General features: G+C 52.1%; 1 protein-coding gene and 2 long non-coding RNA genes across 4 annotated transcripts; 2 read left to right on the top strand and 1 right to left on the bottom strand.

Annotated features, from left to right (window-relative positions):
- Positions 1-449: 449 nt before the first annotated feature.
- On the bottom strand, positions 450-12,548 carry CYP2F1 (cytochrome P450 family 2 subfamily F member 1). Of its 2 annotated transcripts, XM_019432092.2 has the most exons (10): positions 12,272-12,401; positions 10,855-11,046; positions 10,593-10,755; positions 7,724-7,873; positions 5,248-5,408; positions 4,713-4,889; positions 4,162-4,303; positions 3,138-3,325; positions 2,404-2,545; positions 450-915 (listed from the first exon to the last, which is right to left on the bottom strand). In XM_019432092.2, the coding sequence occupies exons 2-10, from the start codon at positions 11,044-11,046 to the stop codon at positions 734-736; spliced, it is 1,497 nt and encodes a 498-aa protein (XP_019287637.1). In that variant the 5' UTR covers positions 12,272-12,401; the 3' UTR covers positions 450-733. The 2 variants fall into 2 exon arrangements, with proteins under 2 accessions (XP_019287637.1, XP_019287638.1); XM_019432093.2 differs by lacking the exons at positions 10,593-10,755; positions 10,855-11,046 and adding an exon at positions 12,442-12,548 and having other exon boundaries at positions 12,272-12,336.
- On the top strand, positions 4,740-6,486 carry LOC109256616 (uncharacterized). Its single transcript, XR_002075721.2, has 2 exons — positions 4,740-4,852; positions 5,258-6,486. It is a non-coding gene; the product is annotated as an uncharacterized LOC109256616 (long non-coding RNA).
- On the top strand, positions 11,308-16,742 carry LOC109256617 (uncharacterized). The gene is made up of 2 exons (XR_002075722.2): positions 11,308-11,608; positions 16,516-16,742. It is a non-coding gene; the product is annotated as an uncharacterized LOC109256617 (long non-coding RNA).
- Positions 16,743-17,077: the final 335 nt, after the last annotated feature.

Genomic DNA, 17,077 nt, shown 5'->3' with positions numbered 1-17,077 from the left:
CCTCCGGCCGTGTGATCTTGGCCAAGGCATTTCATCTCTCTGTCTCTAAAAGTGTAACATGCTGCTTTGCCTCATAGGGAGATTTAAACGGGGCCTTAGAGTGCATTGGAAGCACTGTGTAAGTTTGAGTAATTGTTATTTCTCAGTCTCTGTGTGTCTATCGCTCAGTCTCTCATGTTCTCCCTGCTTCTATCTCCATCTTTGTACCGCATCTCTGGGCCGACCGCATCCTTATGTCTCTAGACTGCTGTCTTTTTCTCTGCCTGGGTTTCTCTGCCTCTCTGTCGTCAGGCCTCACAGCCCTTACCCTGGGAAACAATTTCTCCCAGTTTTTAGCCACTCTAAGGGTGACGGAAGAACCGGTCAGTTTGGTGTCTCCTTTCTCTGCAGCCAGACATTCCTTCCCCCCATCCTGGGGGACCGTCCTCTCTATAATTCAGCCAAGGCAGTTGGAATCTTTTACAATTTACTAGAAAATGATTCAAACGGCCCCCAAGAGGGCGCGCAATAGGAACGAGGCAAGCACTTCCCCTTCCCTTTGCGCTTCTCTGCTTCTGGGGGCGCCGACCAGGTCGAGATGGGGGGGCGGACGGACCGGTAGGCGGCAGGCTCAGGTGCGGGGAAGCGAGTGTGACAGCGAGAGGGATCACGGGCACAGTGGAACGAGAAGAGGACGGCGCCAGCCCCACGGCGGGCCTCCCGGCTCCGTGGCGGATCTGGAAGGGCCGCGGCGTCAGCGCGTGCGCAGGCACACCTGGAAAGGCCGCGGTAAGTTGCCGAGCCCGGAGCTGAGCGGCGTCAGGTCGATGTCCTCGGGCGCCCCCAGCGGCTGCAGCGAGAAGTTCTGCAGGATGGCGGTGAGGTAGAGGAAGAGCTCCATGCGCGCCAGCGACTCGCCCAGGCACACTCGGCGACCTGCGGGGGGTGGGGAGGTGGCTCAGGAGCGGTGAGATGAGACGGGGTGAGGGGCTCCGGTCCCAAATTCTCGGAGAAAAACATATGAAGCTAATGGTTGGAGACGTCACAGACCCACCCATCTAAAGATCTGTAAAGGCGCTTTAAATCCGGGACCAACAAGGATCTGGCCGACGATACAAGGGCGAGTTCACGGGTTCCAATCCCGACTCTGCAGTTACGAGTTCTGTGATCTTGGGCAAGCCAGTTTCTGGGTATGTAGAATGGGGATGATAAAAAGTGAAATGAGGGGCGCCTGGGTGGCTCCGTCGGTTGAGCGGCCGACTTCGGCTCAGGTCACGATCTCGCGGTCCGTGAGTTCGAGCCCCGCGTCGGGCTCTGTGCTGTCAGCTCAGAGCCTGGAGCCTGTTTCGGATTCTGTGTCTCCCCCTCTCTCTGACCCTCCCCGTTCATGCTCTGTCTCTCTCTGTCTCAAAAATAAATAAACGTTAAAAAAAAAAGTGAAATGAAATAAAATGGGGATGACAATAGTACCTCAGAGTGTTGTGAATGGTAAATTCAGGTAAATGAGAATATGATGCCATGTAGGTCATTGCGTGTCATAGGTTACTCTAGGCAGTATACTGATGTTAAGTTAACCCTCATAATAATTCCAAGAGGTGGGCCTTATCAATCTCCACTTTATAGACGTGGAAGTTGAGGCACAGAGAGGTGAAGTAACATATTCCAGGCCGTTATAGCTGGGGGATGACTGAGCTGGGGGTCTGGCTGTAAAACCTAACTCTTAGCCACCACTCTAATAGGTCTTCTTAAAAGTTTTGCCTGGCACACAGTAGACAACATGGTAAGTGGCTTATTATTATTCCTCCTTCCTCCTTTTTATTTCTGCTACTGGGTTGAACAGGAAAGATATTTTTTCAGCAGGATAAAGACCAACGCCAAGGAAAACTAGAACTGCTCACCTGCGCCACCCAGTGGCTGACGGTGGACCCCCCCCCCCAAGTTGAATTAATATCCTGCCTCCCCGCCTCCCTCCGCAAGGATTTTAGTCATTATCTGCCTATAGGAACAGAGTTCGGAGTGAGAACATCGGAAGCTGAGGATGCGGTGGGATGAAGAAGTGAGAGGGTTTGAGAGTGGAATTAGGACTGAAGAAAAAAAAAAAAAGGTGGGGGGGGGGGGCGGTGGGGGGAGGGGGGCGGTGCATCTGGGTGGCTGAGTCCGTGAAGCATCCGGCTCTTAATTTCGGCTCAGATCATGATCTGGGGGTTGGTGAGACTGAGCCCCAAGTCTGGCTCTGCGCTGGCAGAGGGGAGCCTGCTTAGGATTCTCTCTCACCTTCACTCCCTGCCCTTCCCCTGCTCGTGCCCTGTCTCTCTCTCTCTCTCTCAAAAAAAAAAAAAAAAAAAAAAAAAAAAAAAGGACTGAGGAATGTAGGTAGGAATATGGGGCCCCAAAGACCCTGACTCTTGCCCCTGTGGTTCTCACCGGCTGAGAAGGGCATGAAGGCAGGGCTCTTCTTGAAGGACTGATTGGCATCCAGAAAATGCTCAGGGTTGAATTCCTGGGGCGTCAGGAACTGGCTGGGGTCATAGTGGACTGTATTAAGGAGGGTGATGACATCCGTGCCCTGTGTGAGTAGGGAGGCAGAATCAGTGGGGTAGAAAGTCTGGGAGATTCTCAAGCTAAAACTTCCATTTGACCGGGCTGGAGGTCCCAGGGACTTGAGAAGGCGATGTGAAGCATAGGACTCCATCAGGGATTCAGGAAATGTGTGTCACTGTCTGGGGTCCCAAGCGGGTGCTGGAAGCTGTGTGCACGGGGGTGGGGGATACCTCCCCTTGTCAGAGCAGGTTTGGGGTTTCTGGGAAGAGGGAGAAGTCTCAGGACAGTGCTTAGGCACAGGGGACCCCCAGGATGAAGTCTTAGAGCCTGGGGATGCTGGAGAGGGGTTAGGGAACCTGTCATGGGGAAGAGATCTGGAGTTCAGGGTCAGGATCCAGTCCATTACAGTACCGAATAGGGTCTTGGGAAAGGGGCTGAGGCTCTGGATTGAAGAGCCTCAGATGTCTGTTGCTGGGGCTTGGGATGCCAGTCGCTAAGGCCCAGGGTACTGATTGCTAGGGCCTGGGATCCTCCTTGCTAGAGCCCCGGAAGCCATTAGCAAATCTGGGATGCCTCTTCTAGTGTGCCAGCTGTCCATTGCCAGGTGCCCAGCACACCTGGGGTATCTGGAAGCCGCGAAAGGCTGTGTCCCGGGTGACGCGGTGCGGTAAGTTCATGGGGATGACGTCTGCGAAGCGCTGCACCTCGTGGATCACCGCATCTGTATAAGGCATGGCCGCTCGGTCCTCCAGCGCCGGCAGCCGCGCCCGTCCCACAACGCTGTCGATCTCCTCCTGTACGCGGGCTGCAGGTGGAGAGGGGAGCCTAGTCGGGGGTACCAGGGGCTCGACTGGGCTGGGGAGAGGGGTATGCTTGTGTGGGCGGGGTCCAGCCCCTGCTTCCCAGTAGGAGGGCCGCTGCAGAGGTCCCTGTGGGGGTCAGCGGGGGCCACGGAGGGAAGGGTTGGTTTGAGAGTTGTAGATGAGGACGAAAATTTGGCGCAAGAGCTCCTAGGGGCGGGGTTGGGCGGGAGGGGCTTAGGGGCTGCCTGGAGTCCAGGTCCCGGATGGGAGGACATGGCCCGCTGGGGGGTGGGTCGAGTGGGTGGGCTGTGCGTAAGCTCCGAGAGATCCCGGATGCGGCAGGCGGCGTGGACCCTAATAGACTCTGTGCCGGAGGCCAGGGTTCCGGGATCCGCCCAGAGGCGGGGTTTGGGCGAGATGGGGTCGCAGACCGTGCTGTGTGGGCAGGTGGTCAGACTTTGTGGGTCAGACTGATGGTTCCTGGCTGGCCCTGCGGCTGAGGCTCAGGGCCAGGCTCTAGGCGGACTGGGAGATCCCTGCTCCGAGGCCGGACGCGTGCTGGGTGGTCAGGGTCAGAGGTGGGCCGCAAAGCAAGACCATGAGGGCGGGGTCCGGGGTCCGGGGTCCAGCAAGCTGTGTGGACCGCGGGAACCGTGTGGGTGGGCTGGGCCTCCGTGTGGGTTTGTGGGTTTGGCTGTGGGTCCCGGGCGTAAGCCGGAGGATTGGGCTGTCTGGCATGCTGGGCGGGGCTTCGAGGCGAGCGAGCTGAGGCCCGTGGGGCACGCGTGCGGAGCGGGTGTGGCCCTTGGCGCTGTGGGCAGGCTTGGCGCGCGCGCACCTTGCACTTTTGGGTACTTCATGAGCACAAGGAAGGCGTGGCGCAGCGTGGTGCCCACGGTCTCGGTGCCCCCAAAGAGCAGGTTATGTGTGGTCATCAGCAGGGTATCCATGTGGAAGTGGCTGTGCGGGTCTTGCTTCTCCTGCGGAGGTTGAGGGGCGGGGATATGAGCCCGGGGCCAGGAGATCCCGCCGGACACTGACCACAGGCTCAGCTCTGCACAACTCCTGTTGGGTGTCAGCTCAGTCCCTCCTCTGTTTAACTTTCTTTCGGTCGGGGAAGCTGGGGAGTGCGTAAGGGCTGGCTAGAGAAAATCTCAGCCGCAGGGCCCACAATTAACAGAGCCTTAGGGACTTCTTAATGAGCTGTTAATCGGGGCGGGCCGTGGCCCCGAGTGGCTCTGGGCTCCCGCCGAGCAGAGCCGGGAGTTCTAACTGCACTTCCCGGGAGGCAGGGAGATCATTCTCAAACCCGCTCAACCCGGGATCCTCGTTGGCTTGAGGCTGGGGCAGCAGGTCAGATCAGGGATGAGACTTCCAGGCCGGGCTTACTTGTGCCATCTTGCTGAGGAAGCAATCGATGAAGTCGCGGGGAGAGCTGGGGTCGAGGGAGTCCTGGTGGTCGCGGACGCTGCGGGCGATGAGGTCCTTCATGCGCCCGAAGTTCCGGAAAAGGCGTCGGTGCGGCCCAGGTAACCAGTCCAGGACGCTTGGAAAGACGTTGTACAACTGGGGATGGGGGGAGGGTCGGAGGGGTTTGGAGGATCAGGCAGTGTGTGGGGGGCAGAGGCCGGTGAGGTCAGGGCGGAGCAGGTAGGCACGGGGCGGGCGGAGTCTTGAGGGTCAGCTAGGTTCTGGAGAGGCCGAGGTGGAGCGGGGACTCTGTGGCAACTTGGTGGAGAGAGTGACCTTAGGCTAGGCGGGGCGGGGCCAGACGGGAAAGGGCGGGGCCAGACGGGAAAGGGCGGGGCCAGACGGGAAAGGGCGGGGCCAGACAGGGTCAAGCGCACCCTTTCCCCGCCCGTCGTTTCCGCTACGTCCCAGGACGAACCCCAACCCTGTACCCCCTCCAACTAGGCCTCCTGACCTCTCCCCAGGGGGTGCTCATGATTTGGAAGTTGTCATTGATGAGGCGGATAATGGTGAGCAGACGTTCATCGTCGTAGTCAAAGCGGCTGCCGAAGATCACAGAGCAGATGATGTTCGACACCGAGCGGCTGAGCACGAACGTGGGGTCGAAGGGCTTGCCTGAGGGTCAGGGGCAGAATGAGTCAAGGGGCACATTGTGCAACATACCGGATTCCTGAATGGCAGTGCAACGAGGCAAGGTCACTTGGAGCACAAAACAAGTGCTCGTTGGCCACCCAGCATGCGTCATAAACAACCGCAAGAGTACCTGACAACGCAGAACCCACAACGCCCTGCGGCACATCCACACCACCACCAAGCAACGGAACAGGCTCCTCTCCGCCATCCGACCCGCAGCACGCACCACACAAGACAACACACGCAATAAACAACACAACACAATACTACATCAGCGCCTGACAACACTACAGCCTCAGCCAGCAGTGACACAGCGACACAACCCCTAACACCCAGTGGTCTGACCACTGAAGGGATCACTGAAAATAGCCCATTAGCCATGCCACACAGCACGGCCCAGAAAGCTGAGTCTGGAGTTAGATAGATACAGTTTGGACTTGGCCTTGGCTTCTTAATCTCTGCGTGACCTGGATAAACTGACTTCCCTTCTCTGAACCTCAGCTTTCTCGTCTGTAAAATGGGCTCGGTGACAGTCTTCTCCTCATGGGGCTGGTGGAAGGAGTTGGAAGTGTGGCTGGGTAAGGGCCTGGCCCATCCTGAGCCTGTATAAGCCAGGGTGCTGTGGTAGGCTGAATAATGCCCCCCCTCCCCAAATGTCCATGTCCTAATCTCTAAGAGCCTGTGAACTTGTGATTAAATTAAGGAATTTGAGATGGGGAGATTATTGTCTGGCTTATCCGAGTGGATCTAATGTAATTACAATGGAGGCGGAAGGGTCTGAGTAAGAAAAGGTGATGTGATGATGGAGAGGGAGAGTGAGGGAGGAGGGAGAGAGAGAGAGATAGAAATACAGATATTGGGAGATGCTGTGTTGCTGGCTTTGAAGAAGAGGGGAAGGGACCACGAGGTCAGGAACGTGGGTGGCCTCTCTAGAGGCTGGAAAAGGCAAGGAAATGGATTTTCCCCTAGAGTTTCCAGGAGTCAGCTCTGCCCACCCGTTTTAGTTTTAGACTTTGGATTCCAGAACTGTAAGAGAATAAATGTGTGCTGCTTTAAGTCACTAAGTTTGCAGCTTTTTTTTTTTTTAATAGCAGCTACAGGAAACTAACTCAGGCAGTTATTCCTTTACTTACATCCCATCATTCCAACCCTGCAGCATCATTTTTTTTTTTTTTTTTTCCCTGTCAAAAGCCAGCAAGATTTGGAGATCAGGGTAGAGGACTGTCTGCCTCTCTGTGTTTTAGTTTCTTCTCCTGTAAAATGAGGTTTAAAATAGGACTCCTGCTTAGGTTTGGGTGATTGTTCAAGGAGGTAATATACACGAAATTCTTGGAACAGTGCTGGCCCATGGTAGGCACCATGTAAGTGTCTTTATTTTTAACTTTTTTTTTTTTTTTTTCATGGGTGGGCAGTTTTGAGCTGGGTTTTACACCCCAGCTCTGCCACTTCCTGGGCACATGACTTAACCTTTCTGGGCCTGAGGTTCGTCACTTGTAATAGCTTCCTAAGGTTTCAGGGGACGTGGGATGTGTTCATATGTGTGAAGAGCTTAGTACAGTCCCTGGTCTCAGGAAGTACTCAGTAAATGGGCATTCATGTGCAAAGTGTGGACCTTGGTGTCGGCAAGAACCGGGTTTAAACCTTTGCTTCTCCACTGACTAGCTTGATCATTTCAAGACAGTTGGTTGATCTCTATGCCTCTGTTTCCTCATCTGCAAAATGGATCGTTCTGAGGCTCCAGGGGCTTATGCACGAAAGTGTGCTTAACACAGGGCCCCCATAAGTGGTGTGGTGTCAAGAGTATCATCATCATGGGGCGCCTGGGGGGCTCAGTCGGTTGGGCATCCGACTTTAGCTCAGGTCATGATTTCTCAGTTTGTGAGTTCGAGCCCTGTGTCGGGCTCTGTGCTGACAGCTCAGAGCCTGGAGCCTGCTGGGGATTATGTGTCTCTTTCTCTCTCTGTCCCACCCCTGCTTGCGCTCTGTCTCTCTCAAAAATGAATAAATGTTAAAAAAAAAAAGTATCATCATCACCATCCACCACAATGATACACACTGCGTTCAGAATACCACGCAGGGACAGCGCAACGGAACAACCACCACATAACCCGTCTTGCTGCCGTACCTCAAAGAACATAGCACCTGGAGCTGACCCACCTCCAGGGGGCACCACTCTGACCGTGGGCCGAGTGAGGAGCCTCCAGCAGTTTTAAGTTCACGCCCACACTCTCTGGCAGTCCTGACGACTAAGGAAGATGGATGTGAGTTAGGCGTATCAACTGCGTTCGAGGACCAACCTTCAGTTTTCCGTAGCTCCGCCAGCAGGAAGCGGCCTTCCTCCAGGATCCGCTCCTCGATGCTCTTCTTCCCCATCCCGAAGTTCCGCAGAATCTGGATGGAGAACCTCCTCAGGGCCTTCCACCGGTCCCCATTGGAGAAGGCGAGGCCTGACGAGAAGGGGAGGGGCCAGCTCTACTGATGGCTTATTTCCAAGACCGCCGCCACCTGAGTCCCCTTTCCTGGTGTCTTCTGGGGGAGAGACTCAGAGTGTGGAATCTACCCCTTCCCAGGAAGCCCTTCCTAACCCTCCAGGCCAGGTCAGGTGCCTTCTCTGAGCTTCCCTAGGGCCATGGGCTTCCTCGCCATAGTCCTGATCTCTCTGTTTCCCTCATCACAGACCTGATCACTCTGGACCATCACTGTCTGGCCATGGGGCTATCTCCTTCTCTAAGCTGTGAAGATGGGGGGTGGAGGGGCTGTCTTGGTCACCACCTTGTCCCTAGCATTGTCCAGCGCGGGCCTTACCACACGGGAGGTGCTGGTGATTGCTTATTAATTAATGAAAGCACAAACGAGGGAGAAAAGCAAGAGAGATAAATATTAGGACCTCGTCTAGGAACCTTCTTTCCCTGGACTCAGGGTCTTTGCACAGGCTAGTCCTTCCAGAACACTCTTCAACATCTGTCTGCTCCTGAATGGTAGTCCTCATCTTTTAGGTCTCAGCTTAGAGGTCCCTTCCTCCGCGATGCCCATGCTGACCCTCCCTTGGCTGGTTCAGGCACTTGCCGCTGGTCTCCTACAGCTCCCTATTCCAGCCCTGACTATGCTAGGTGGTCATAATTTAGTGATGGGGCTACAATAGGATAAGGTCTCCCGATGTGTTTGTCTCTGGTTTCCCTGGAGCAAGCAGAGAACTAGAAGCTAAAGAAGAAAAAAATGACGCTGATTGCCTTGCACCGTCTGCCTTATCTCATTGACTTGGAACAAACAGCTTTCTCATCCCAGCCAACTCAGGGTCAGAGAGAGGAAGCCACTTGTCCAAAGGCACATACCCAGGAAGGAGCAGAACCCTGTTGTTATCCTTTGTACTATGTAAGGAAGAACTAGTAACAGATAAAGTATGTATCCAGATGGTTTCTGTGTGGCAAGTAGAAAGAAACCACTACTGTCTCCACTTCCTTGCACCTGGTGCACCTGGACGGGTGAGGTCATCAGACCAAGACCGGGAAGGGGACATGAAGGTGGAATGTGTACTCAATGCACTGGATTTTTTGTTTGTTTGTTTTAAAGTTTATTTTGAGAGAGAGGGAGAGGGGAGAGAGAGAGAGAGAGAGAGAGAGAGAGAGAGAGAGAGAGAGAGAATCCCAAGCAGGCTCCATATGCCATCAGCACAGAGCCCGATGTGGGGCTTGATCTCACCAACAGTGAGATCATGACCTGAGCTGAAATCAAGAGCTGGATGCTTAATCCACTGAGCCACCCAGGTGCCCTGTTCTTGCTTTCAACTAGAGCTCTTTGCTTCCAAATCCTGGAGCAGCTGGTATCCACCTAGTGAAGGGGACAGGAGGAGCCTCAGGGGTTCTTTAGGGGGAGAAGGATAGTTGAGGATGCAGGTCTCCAGGATCCCCCTTTCAATCAGAGCAACTTTCTGCCAATCTTATCTCTTTCTCCCCCTCCCTTTCCCTTGTCATTTATTGGGCTTTGTCTTATGGCTTTCTCTGAATAAAAGATTTATGTTAAAAAAAAAAAAGAAAGAAAGAAACAGGGTGCCTGGGTGGCTCAGTCCGTTAAGCGTCCAGATTTGGTTCCGATATGATCTCATGGTTCATGGCTTTGAGCCTCGTGTTGGGCTCTGTGCTGATAGCTCGGAGCCTGGAGGCTGCTTTAGATTCTGTGTCTCCCTCTCCCTCTATCCCTCCCCTGCTCACACTCTGTCTCTTTCTCTCAAAAATAAAATAAACATTAAAAAAATTTTTAAGAAAAAAAAAAAAAGGAAAGAAAACCCAGAAGACTAGGTGATTTCCAAACCTAAGGAGGACAGGGTATTGAGACAGGAGAGGTTTGGAGTTGATGTGAGTTGTTGGCTGGGTGGGATGGACCTGGGTTTGGATTGGGATGGGATGACAATGGGGGAGGAGGGGGGATTATGGGGTTGATGATAAATTGAGGTTGCTGATGGGAATGGAGTTGTATAGAATGGAAAAGACTGGTAGATTGGGCTTGAGATTAGCTTGGGGCTGGGTGGATATGTGCTGGGGTTAGTTTTGGTGATGGCGGTTTGATTAGGGTTGAAAATGAAACTGGGAATGAGCAACTTCAATGGGTGATTGGGATAGAAGATAGGGCTGGGGCTGGGGAGAAAAATAATGGTGGAGTTCAGTTTGATGGTCAGGATGGGGTTGATAACAGATTTTAATGTGGGGTTTGGGAGAGGGTTCATAATGGGAATGGAGGTTGGAGGGAGATGAAGTCAGTGTTGCAGGTAGCCATGAAAGTTGAGGTTGGAATGGGGAACATGGAGGTAGGGTTGACGAGGACTGGGTTGAGGTGGACAATGTGGGCTGGGCCAGATAATTTGGCCACTTGACTGAGATGGAGATTTGATAATGTGGTTAGGCTAGAGATAGGGATTGGGATGAGAATGGGGTTGGAGTTGGACGCAGGTCGGGGACTGGTGTGGAAGTGCATTTCAAAATGGTGGTGGGATTTGGGGATGGGGAAGCGAGTCCACCTAGACTAGCACTGTCTGGCTCCATCCCAGCTGGTGTCATTGGTGAGATCAGTAGCCCTGAGTGTCACCAAAATTGGGAGGACAGTCCCCTACCCTTATCCCCTCCCTCAGTGTGGATTGAGCTGGAGAGGGGAGAAGATGGGGAGCAGGCTTACCATTGCCCTTAGTGAAGTTGAGAAAGGTGGGGTAGTCGCCACGGCCACTAAAATCGTCCCCTTGGTCCACAAGGGCCTCCTTCACGGTTTGGTACCCGCTGAGGACCACTACGCGTCTGGGCCCCAGGTACACTGTGTACACCGAGCCATAGACCTTGCTCAGCTGAGGGTAGGAAAACAGATGTCATGGGGGGGGAGGGTCTGGGACCCTGGGACCCCTCCCCCTGTTCCTCCCTTCTCACCCCACCCTAGGTCCTTGCACCTTGGTAAGAGAAGTCAGCATGTCTTGGGAGCGAAGCTGCAGCAGGTTTCCCAGGAGTGGGAGAGGCCTAGGGCCTGGGGGCAGCCGGCTCTTGCCCCTTGAATTGAGCATCAGGAACACACAGGTGAGAGCCAGGAGCAGGAGCAAGATGGCTGTGCTCATACTGTCTATGGTGAAAGCAGCCGCAGGCATCTGGGGAGCGAAGTGGGAGAGCATAGGACCCGCAGGGCCAGGGAGGGAGCAAGATCCCTTCACTCTGCAGCTCCTGGGACTTGCCTCCCCCACACCCTGGAAATGGGGGCAGAAGAAAAGAAGGAAGGAGGGGTACCTGGGTGTTTCGGCTGGTTAGACATTGGACTCTTGATTTCTGCTCAGGTCATGATCTCGTGGTTCCCTGAGTTTGAGCCCCACCTTGGGATCCTCTCTCTCCCTATCTCTCTGCCCCTCCCCTGCTTGGGCTATCTCTCTAAATAAATAAATAAATAAATAAATAAATAAATAAATGTTAAAAAAAGAAAGAGAGAGAGAGAGAAGGGAGGAGGTAGAGAGGCAGGGAGAGGGAACAACCAAGGCCTGAGGGGACAGAAGTGAGGGGTGGGGACAGAGAAGGAAAGAAAGGGCATGGAGACCAGGAGAAAACAGAGGCAGAGGCAGTCAAAATGCAGAGAGACCGACAGCAAGAGAGACAGCAACGGAACAGAGACCGATGGAGAGATGGAGACAGAGAGACAGAGATACACATGGAGATAATGAGGTATTTGGAAAAACCAAGTAAGATATCGGAATATCTATAGATGTCTCTCTGTCATCTGTCTGTCTGTCATCATCTGCCATCTATCATGAGACTGACTCTCACACAGAGAGTGATAAGAGATAGAGACACGCAAGGACAGAGACAGACAAATCAAGGCACAGAGCTAGAGAAAGACAGAAGAGAGGTGGACAGACAGACACACTTCCTGAGAGACTTAGAGATGGGCACTGAAAGGTAGAGAAAGGGCAAGAGAGAGACAGACACACACACACACACACACACACACACACACACACAGAACATTAGACAGACACCTAGAAACAGAGGCCAAGACAGACTGAGACAGAGAAGGGGGCAGAATCAGATAGAAAAGAATCAGGGGTTCTGACCCCATGGGCTCAGGGCTCATTCCACAGATGCCACCTGCTGGGTAAAGAGCCAGTGATCAAGACCCAGTGCCCAGCCTACCGTGAGCTCTAAAACACTTGTCAAATGAACGAACAGAGCCAGAGAGAGCCCCAGAAACACAGGCCCAGAGACTCTGAGAACCCTCAAAAGAGGAAAAGGGAGATCCCAACCAATCGTAGTGACAAGGAAATGAAGCCGATGACCCCACTCTTGAGAGCCACCCTCCTCCTCTGTGAACCGTACTTGGCCCTTTACCTGCTGAACTTCTAGGATGGCTGAGATATGATCTGCTCCAGGCGTGTGCCCTGTGGCTCTGTGGCCTGGGGAGAAGGGGGCTGCTCTTAAATCACCTCTGTCCACAGCCCATGACCCTCCACACCCAGTTTTCCCAGTGACTTTTAATCCCTTTCACTTTTATACCTTACCTTGGGAGCGGCCCGGGCTTGCAGCCAGTTGGAGTGATGCCTTGGGTGGGTGCCATCCCTTGGGAACCCTCCACTGGCCTCTTTCGGGCTGACCTCAGCACCCATCCCTGTGGTCAATAGTGGCCGTTTTCCCTGGAGTGGGGCAAAATCTCCATTTGTTTGCCATTCGGAGCCCTGAGTCTGGTTTTGGGTTTGACCCGGGGTTTTGGGGCTGGGCAAAATAAGCCAGGGGTGGGGGCAGGGTCTCTTTGGTGTTTTAGGCACTTGGTTCTATTCATCTGGGGTCAAGTTCATTTCTGCCTGTGACTGCAGGTGACCTTTCTGTCCTGGGCTGGAGTTCTCCCATTCTCTGGAGCCTGTTCACAGCCCTCTGGCCATTCTCTGTCTCTTGTGGTTTGTCTCTGAGTTTCTGTATCTGTCTCACTTTGCTTCTGCCTCTGAATCTTTTTTGTCTCTCTTTATGTCTCTGTCTCTCTCGTTCTCTCATCCTCTGCATTTCTGAGTCTCTGTCTCTCATCTCTGTTCTGTCTCTAATTCTCCCCGTGCCTTTTCTCTTTCTCTCTGTCTCTCTCCCTGTACATCTTTCTCAGCCACCATCTCCTCCTGTCTCTGAGCATCTCTCTTTCTGTCTCTTTCTCTTTCTGTCTCTTTCTCTTTCTGTCCCTTTCTTTTTCTGTCTCACACCTCCATGAGTCAGATTGCAGTGGCAGGACTGAAGTAGGGGGAAGTTGGAGGAGGGTTTAGGAGGAGGGTTTGGGAGAAGGGTTTGGGAGAAGTGGAGGAGAAAGGACCTCAGATTTGGGTATTTTTTTGGTTTTGTTTAAAAAATTTTTAACATTTATTTATTTTTGAGAGAGACAGAGAAAGAGAGAGAGAGAGAGACAGAGAGAGAGAGAGACAGAGCATGAGCAGGGGAGGGGCAGAGAGAGAGAGAGAGAAGGAGACAGAGAATCTGAAGCAGGCTCCAGGCTCTGAGCTGTCAGCACAGAGCCAGATGCGGGGCTCAAACTCATGAACCGGGAGATCATGACCTGAGCCGAAGTCAGACACTTACCAACTGAGCCACCCAGGCACCCCTTGTTTTTTTTTTTTTTTTTCCTTTTTAAAGATTTTATTTTTAAGTAATCTCTACACCCAATGTGGGGCTTGAACTCACAACCCTGAGATCAAGAGTTGCACACTCCACTGACCGAGCCAGCTAGGTGCTGCCAGATCTCAGATTTGAATGATTCCCCTGCTGCCTTCTGCCCACATAGTCTTCCCCCTGTTCTCCTCAGCCCCCACCAGCTATGTCTGCTCTGGGCACCTGCCCCAGTAACTGGCCAGATCAGAAGGGCAGGTTTCAAAAACATGGAGTGAGCCTAGGACTCTAGTGGCAGAAGATAGGATGGGAGAGAGAGCCCCTGAGGTCAAGGGCCTGGGAGGCCAGGTGGATCTCTGGGTGCCCCCACAGGTGTGTGGGTATACACCATGTTCACCTTTCCCATGGAGGTGGGGGAGGAAGTGCTTGAAGGTCCTGGGGAACTTGACACCCCAGGTCTCAGGCACATGGCCGGGATGAAGGCGGGGCCCATGCTGTTGTTTAAATCTCAGAAAGGTGGGTTAGGGCAGGTCCTGGAAGAAGGCTTAATTATGAGATTATATATCTCTAGTTTCCCTTGGCATCTACCCCTACTTCTGGGGGAGGAGGCAGGACTGGATCCATCTGAAGCCCATAACTGACCCTAGAACTGGTTTGAGAGAGTCCCAATGGGACTGCCTCACTAGGGAACGTGGCCTTCATGAGGAGAGCTTTTAAGGGGCTTTGAATTCTTCTTGCAGCCTGACTTGCTTTCCTTGCTACAGAGGAAATATGGGGGTAGGAAGGGATGTATTGTAGGGTTTCTCAACCTTGGCACTATTGATGTTCAGATGAGATAATTCTTTGTGTGTGTGTGGGTATCCTGTGGTGGTAGGATGTTTAGCCATATGTCCTGTCTCTACCCATCGTTCTGATGCTGAAACTGAGGTTAGAGGTTGACCTCTGTGCAAGCTCAACAGTTCTAAGAGGTTCCAGAAGTGGCCTTTCATTCTGCCTATAAGCCATTCTACCTTAAAGGGGGTTCAGGGGAAGGTTACACAGGAGGGGTCAATAAATATGACTCAGAAGAGCTGTGGTTTAGGGTAATTAATGAAGGAAATGATGTTAAAGGGTTTCAGAATTCCCTTTCATTATCTGATCAAAAGCTTTCATGCAGTGGAAAGACACTGAGGAAGATAAAAAATGGCAGATATTTGAAGAGTCTTTTATAAAATCATATATTTGGGGCACCTGGGTGGCTCAGTCTGACTCCTGATTCAGCTCAGTTCATGATCTGATCTCATGGTTATGGGATCAAGCCCTGCATCCAGCTCCATGCTGGGCATGGAGCCTGCTTGGGATTCTCTCTCTCCATCTCCCTCTGCCCCTCCCCTGCTCCTTCTCTAAACAAACAAACAAACAAACAAACAAATAAATTTGAAATGCTTTCAGAAGTGCAGAGACGTTGCAGAGAGTACAAAGATATTTTGCTTCCCCTTCACCTAGCTTCCCCTCATGAGAACCTCTTCCAAGATCATGATACGATGAACACAACTAAGAAATTAACAGAGGCACCTGGGTGGCTCAGTAGGTTAAGCATCCAACTTCAGCTCAGGTCATGATCTCACGGTTGGTGGGTTTGAGCCCCGCATTGGGCTTTGTGCTCGGACCCTGGAGCCTGTTTCGGATTCTGTGAATTCCTCTCTCTCTGACCCTCCCCCATTCATGCTCTGTCTCTGTATCAAAAATAAATAAACGTTAAAAAAATTAAAAAATAAAATAAAATTAAAAAGAAATTGGCATTGGTACAACACTACTGGCTACAGACTGTATTTCAGTTTATGTTTTTCCATGAGTGGCCTTTTTCTCTTCCAATATGTCATCTAGAATTTCACATTGTGTTTAGTTTTTTGTGTCTTCTGAGGCTCCTCCAATTTATGAATATTTATAAATTCCCCATTGTGTATTCTTAGAATGCAGATTTTTTGAGGTTTACTTATTTATTTAGGCAATCTCTGCACTCAACGTGGGGCTCGAACTCATGACCCCAAGATCAAGAGTTGCATGCTACCGTGCCACTCCCTCCCCCGACCAAGCCAGACAGTCATCCCCTTAGAATGTAGATTTAAAAAAAAAAAAAAATTGTTTTACATGGTTTTAGAAGAGGACTTGAGTCAACCAACTGCTTGTCTCATAATCAGATCCCCTCATTTTCTGATTCCTTTGAAAATCCAGGGCTGTGTCCTTTGGGAGTCCCCCGTCCTTACTCCCTGACACCCAGCATCCAGGATGGAGGTCATACTGGATAACGGTTATGTCAATTCCTCAGCCTTTCATGACCTTGATACTTGAAAAAAGTACCAGTACCTGGTCAGTTAATTTGCAGAATGTGCCTCCCATTCTTTCAGGAAGAGCCGGGGGAAATGTTGGGCCTCACATCTACGAAGTCATCAGCTGCAGAGAATGGAGATGAAGGGCAGGCAGACAGAGGGGTAAAAAATAGGACTAAACGTTTCAGTAGGAAATTTTTTTTAATGTTTATTTTTGAGACAGAGAGAGACACAGCATGAGCGGGGAAGGGGCAGAGAGAGAGGGAGACACAGAATGTGAAGCAGGCTCCAGGCTCTGAGCTGTCAGCACAGAGCCCGACGCGGGACTCGAACTCATGAACTGTGAGATCGTGACCTGAGCCAAAGTCGGACGCTTAACCGACTGAGCCACCCAGGCGCCCCCTGTAGGAAATTTTTTGTAACTGCCTGGTGTGGGCCCTCACCAGCAGCCTTGACTGTCAGAAACTACTGGGTGATTGTGAACTACTAGAGCTGCTGAATGAATAAATGAATGAACCAAGTTTCCTGTCATATGCTCTCACCTCTAGCTTGGAGGTCAAGGAATAGGGAGAGTTTGGGGAGAGATGTCCTGGCTCAAGTGTCACCATCCCGTGCTGGAAGGGAACTCCTCACAGACCCCGAGCTCCTCTGCACTGTCAATGAGACTTGTTTTTCCTTTTTCAGAACCTGGTACCTGGACAGCACCATTCAGCGTTGGAAACCCAAGTGGGCTGCTGTGCCCAGGGGCCACACTGGATTGTTGTGTTGGGGAGTGTGATGGGGACTCCCAAAGGATACACTCTGGCTTTTCAAAGGAATCAGAAATTGGGAGGATTTGGTTATGAGATAAGTGTCTTCTAATACCATGTGAAACAAGATTTTGAAAAAAATATGCATTCTGAGAATATAAATGGTGAAAAGACAGTCTCTTCAATAAATGGTGCTGGGACAACTGGACAGATAAATGCAGAAGAATGAAACTGGACCATTTTCTCACACCATACACAAAAATAAACTCAAAGTGGATTTTTTTTAAGTTTATTTATTTTTGGGACAGAGAGAGACAGAGCATGAATGGGGGAGGGTCAGAGAGAGAAGGAGACACAGAATCTGAAACAGGCTCCAGGCTCTGAGCTGTCAGCACAGAGCCCGACGCGGGGCTCGAACTCACGGACCGCGAGATCATGACCTGAGCGGAAGTCGGACGCTCAACCGACTGAGCCACCCAGGCGCCCCTCAAAATGGA

The sequence above is a fragment of the Panthera pardus genome, unplaced genomic scaffold (genome assembly GCF_024362965.1).
Source record: "Panthera pardus isolate Hobbes unplaced genomic scaffold, ASM2436296v1 HiC_scaffold_18, whole genome shotgun sequence".
In the NCBI taxonomy this organism is placed as follows: domain Eukaryota; kingdom Metazoa; phylum Chordata; class Mammalia; order Carnivora; family Felidae; genus Panthera; species Panthera pardus.
The sequence above is the reverse complement of the archived record's forward strand: the minus strand, read 5'-3'. Positions and strand labels throughout refer to the sequence as shown.